The sequence below is a fragment of the Limulus polyphemus genome, unplaced genomic scaffold, assembly GCF_000517525.1.
Source record: "Limulus polyphemus unplaced genomic scaffold, Limulus_polyphemus-2.1.2 Scaffold3973, whole genome shotgun sequence".
Classification (NCBI taxonomy): Eukaryota; Metazoa; Arthropoda; class Merostomata; order Xiphosura; family Limulidae; genus Limulus; species Limulus polyphemus.
Window position 1 is genome coordinate 52,796 of NW_013669583.1, and position 4,824 is coordinate 57,619.

General features: G+C 34.1%; 1 protein-coding gene across 3 annotated transcripts in view; it reads left to right on the forward strand.

Moving 5' to 3' along the window:
• Window positions 1-4,824, forward strand: part of LOC106470381 (actin-interacting protein 1-like) — a 63,315-nt gene that overhangs the window by 48,011 nt on the left and 10,480 nt on the right. For 2 of the 3 annotated variants that reach the window (XM_022398980.1, XM_022398979.1), the window contains exon 15: window positions 2,542-2,698. In XM_022398980.1, the coding sequence (XP_022254688.1) occupies window positions 2,542-2,698 (157 nt within the window). Of the gene's footprint in view, window positions 1-2,541; window positions 2,701-4,824 lie in introns of all 3 variants that reach the window. The other variant, XM_022398978.1, reaches the window with a different exon arrangement.

Here is a 4,824-nt window from a genome sequence, read left to right on the forward strand (position 1 = left end):
GTACTACGCAGACACACACACACATACATACATACTATACATACATACACATACATACATACACACATACATATATATATATATATATATATATATATATATTGCAATTTGTCTCTCAGACTGAGATATTCCTCCTACCTACCCTCCTATGGATGTGGGTTCTGGGGTGGGGGTCAGGTGTTGGTTGGAGATGGTCCAGCTATGTTGGTTCTCACATGTTCTGGCTGGTATAATGTTTTGGATGGAAAATGCCCATTGCCACCAGGTTTGTGGTCCCTCTTCCCAGTGGATCTGGTATTGGTTGTAGCTGGATGCAGCACATGTATTCCCACTTGTGTATGGCCAGGTATCATCCTCCTCCTACCTCGGACTGGAAGAACCATACTCAATGCTGCCAGGTTTTGGACCAGAGAAGTCATCCCAGTGAAGCCTTTCCTCTTTCCTACCATCTGCTAAATGTCGGTTCCTGGTGGATCAGGTGTTGGTTGTGTTGGGAATGCATGCAAGTGGAGACAGATTTTGATATGAAAGCTTGTTGTTCCCTACCAATTCCCATTTTGAGGTGAAGAGGTAGGTGATCATCTGCCTACCACGAAACTGATGTCCAATTCCAGATTCCACCAGTTGTTGGATGAGGTCAAACTACCACTACAGTCTGTCGTGTCCTAGCCACTCAACACCCAGGGATCACATTAATTGGTAATATGTATTATGGGATTCCTTCATGTTTTTCCACCTGGATCAGATGTGGTGCAGTCTCCCTCTGAGGTGTGATATTTTCTTTTTTGGTTCCACACCTCATGGTCTCTCTTTTAGTGCTTCCTAAATGGGGATCATTTTATTTCACTAGCCCCTCCACCAGTTCAGTGTGAGATTCTAGCTGTTTTGTGAGAGAATGTTAGATATCGTATCGGAAGTTAACATTTTCCTAAACTGAAAATATATTTTTGATAGATAGTTACCTACTGTCACATTTGATACCCAACATCCCCACTTCCGATGGTATGTGGTATAGGTCTTCTGACCAATCTTGAAGTGATTAACAAGTGCAAATGTAGAGAGGGTGCTGTTTACGATAGGGGTGGTGTTACACTCCTATTGGAGGAGTGCTACTGCATAATCTCTTACATGTGGATATGCAGAAATGGGAGGTGGAAGACTGGTGGTGAGCATTGAAAATTTGCACCAATATAGGACAGTACAAATCGAGATCGGTATATTAGATTGTACTCTAACTGACCACAAGACATGTAACATGATATTAGATTGTACTCTAATGCTTACGTGTCTTGTGGTCAGTATATTAGATTGTACTCTAATGCTTACGTGTCTTGTGGTCAGTATATTAGATTGTACTCTAATGCTTACGTGTCTTGTGGTCAGTATATTAGATTGTACTCTAATGCTTACGTGTCTTGTGGTCAGTATATTAGATTGTACTTTAATTATTACGTGTCTTGTGGTCAGTATATTAGATTGTACTCTACCTCTTACGTGTCTTGTGTTTATTAGTCTGTAGTCTATAAATAGAGTACAAACAACTAAAAATGGGATATATAATAATTGTTTCTGTTCACTTGTATTAACCTCTCTTATTATCAGTGTATTATATTGTAGCCTCGCTTTTACTCCTTATGCTTCCAGTTTACAGATTACTTTCAAAGGTTCGTAACACATTACCAAACTTTTGATAATACGGTTTTGCGTAATTTATTTACGACTAATTTTTGTTGGATTGAAAATATCTTTATTTTATAGGTAAGTCATATATGTATAAAACCAACTTGAACAACAACAAAAATTTATATGTATGCATGGCATGTATAATATTTAGAAGTTGGATGTAGGCTAAGGAAATGTAGACTTTATGAACACAGTTGGTAACAAAGAACATTTTTACTATTACTTGTAATGTTTTGAAAGAAGTGTTTTTTTTCCAAAACATAGCAAGAGAGAAATGAAAGCTGTGTTATAATCTGTTCATCAGAGATGACACAATGAAAATTTAAACTATCCTGTTTTCTGTTGTCAAACTGGTCACGAGACAGGTATAAGCTAATCATTATAAAGGTTATAATTGAGGAATAAACAATACTAAGATCCAGCTCTTAAGATCTGGTTTTAAAATGTTTTATAGAACAGTAATCATGTTTTTATATTTTAAATAAATAAAAAAATTTATGTTTGTGTATGTGTGTTTGATGTTATGTATAATACTTGTATAGCTACGTAAAGCACTATTGTAAACAATTAAAAGAATGCCTTGTGAAGGGGGAGAGTGTGGAGTTACAATGGTGTTCCTTTTTCAACATTTAAATTGTTAGTGGTAGCAATAGATATTAGTATATTTTGTTTCATATTTAGTTTACCATAATGCTTCTCTTACATCTTATACACTGCATTTATAATTGAAATATTGCTCTTTATAATAAAGTAGTCCATTACACAAGGTTATGTTATTAGGTTACTAATTTTCACAATTTTACATTATTTTCTTGTCCAATCAGCATAGTTAACATTACCAATATCTTTTTCTTACAGCTTGCCCACAATTTGGATTGGTGTTTTCACACTGCTCGTGTAAACTCTATATCCTGGACTCCAGATTCCCAACACTTAGCAACTGGAAGTCTGGATACTGGTATCATCATATGGAGTGTTGAAGAGCCAAACAAGCATATAAACATCAAAAGTAAGGAATTTATTACTTAGGATGGAAAAATTACTAAGTTTAATTTTTAACTCTTGTAGTTTTATTTGTTGTTAGTAAATGATATTACTTTTGGTCAGTATAGGTGATGTTTCTTTAACTGTTTTTTTTTTTTGTTGTTGATGTTATTAGTGTTATGTTTTATGGGGGAGTGATAAGTTACAGCCTCATCTATTAACCCATTTCCTATTGTTCCCATTTTATCTTGCCCTGCAAAAATAAGTGAAAATTAGTTTAACACTGTTACTAAAAAGCTATACTGAGATATATAGACAACGACATGTCAGTAGTTGATACCAAACTGTTAAGAACTTGCATGCAAACTGAACATTTTTACACTTTATGTATATGTACATTGAAAATGTTATTATACATTTTTTATACAAATCATGAGTAGATGGAAAACTAAAATTGTTATTTGAATATGAATAACCAAGTGTAGATCAGTAGTTGAAATCAAACTGTGAAGAGCTTATATACAAACTGTAAAGTTGTACAGTTATGTATAAGAAATAAAAAATTTATTCATGGTACAGAAAAAATTGAATGTCCTTGTAAAAATTTTGGCTTTACAAAAAGTGAAATAAACATTTAGAAAATGAATGCAATGTGAAAGTTTTAAAACTTTAAAATAGAATTACGTTTGAAAAACCTAAATATAAATGCTGAGTGATGGTGTAACTCAAACACAAATATTTAAAAAAAGCAAGGTGTTATAAACATCAAACCTCTACCAAAGAAACTTTAGTTTTTAAGAAAAGATATTAAATAGAAAGTAAAAGAGATCAGACTGAGTTTTACTTTTTTTTTCTAATAAGAGCACTAGAAATGTGATGCCTGGTTTTATTTTCAGAAAATTTGTAACAAATGCAAAAATTAGAAAAACATAATTAGCCATCACTGGCTTTGGTAGAAAGAAAGTTAACTTCTTTGAAGAGTCTTAGAAGTATAATACTGTTCAAAGTGCCTTACACACAGATGAACTATGTACTGCTTGCAAATCATTTTACTTAAACTTTTGTGGAAGCACAATCTGCACCTTTTCTTCAGTAAGTGCTAGGAAGTGCTTCCCGGTTGAGAGTTGTTCATGTGTGTTTGCCAGAACTGGTGACTGAATACTTGACAAATGAGAAGGCCTCACAAGGGATTTCACTAATTGTAAGTGGAAGTTCTGTTAGTAACTTGTTTAAAAAATATGAAAGAATTAACACTAGACAGGTCAACAAGTTTAAATAAAAGCTTATTATATGGTTTCACAGTTTTACATGGAATGGCTGAGAAATTGATCATTAAGATCAACCCCCTCCCATGAACTTGTTGTAGTCCACAATTAGCTGTGACTTACTAATCTTGTAAGTTCCATTGCTGTGGCACTGTGCAACCTCCCCCTTTTAACTTACTTGAAAAAATATCTGGGAAGTGGGCCCTGTCCTTCCTACAAGTGCATAAATGCCAAGTGAAATAAACTTATCAAATAGAGTTGGAGAAGTATAAAAGTTGCCAGTAAAAGTGAGTTTCCCCTTTCTAGATACTTTTTGATCAGAGTCATTACAGTTGTGTAAGCTAAGCCCTTGGAAAATACAGATCCCTTTTTACCAGAGTATACTCTAAAATTTAGATAGTATCCAGTTACAGCTTCTGACAGTACCCACTGTTTGATATAAATTGAAAATAATCTTACCTTACAAGACTTAGAAACTTTGTCCAGTAAAATTATATAAAATAATGTTTCTGTAGAATAGAATATTGTATTAGTTATTGATATGTTGGAGACTTGATAAATACAAGAAATGAGTATTTTATTTAAGTGCCAGGTAGAACTAGTAGACATAAACAATTTTTTCAATATATATATATATATATATATACGTGTGTGTATGAGAGAGAAATTGTGAGTGCTTAAAATTTTATTGTACTTTATTGTAAGCTATCATTCCATTCCATTTCTGATGTATGTGTTTAGACCTAAAGATAACCCCTCAACGTGGATTCCTGTACGTGGTGAGGGGACCTCCCAGGGAAGGTTCTGTATTTTCAGTTACTTTCTCTGGGATCTAAATATCCACCCACGTGTTTGCCGTGCGTGGCGACCCGTGAAGGGGAGGAGAGGATCC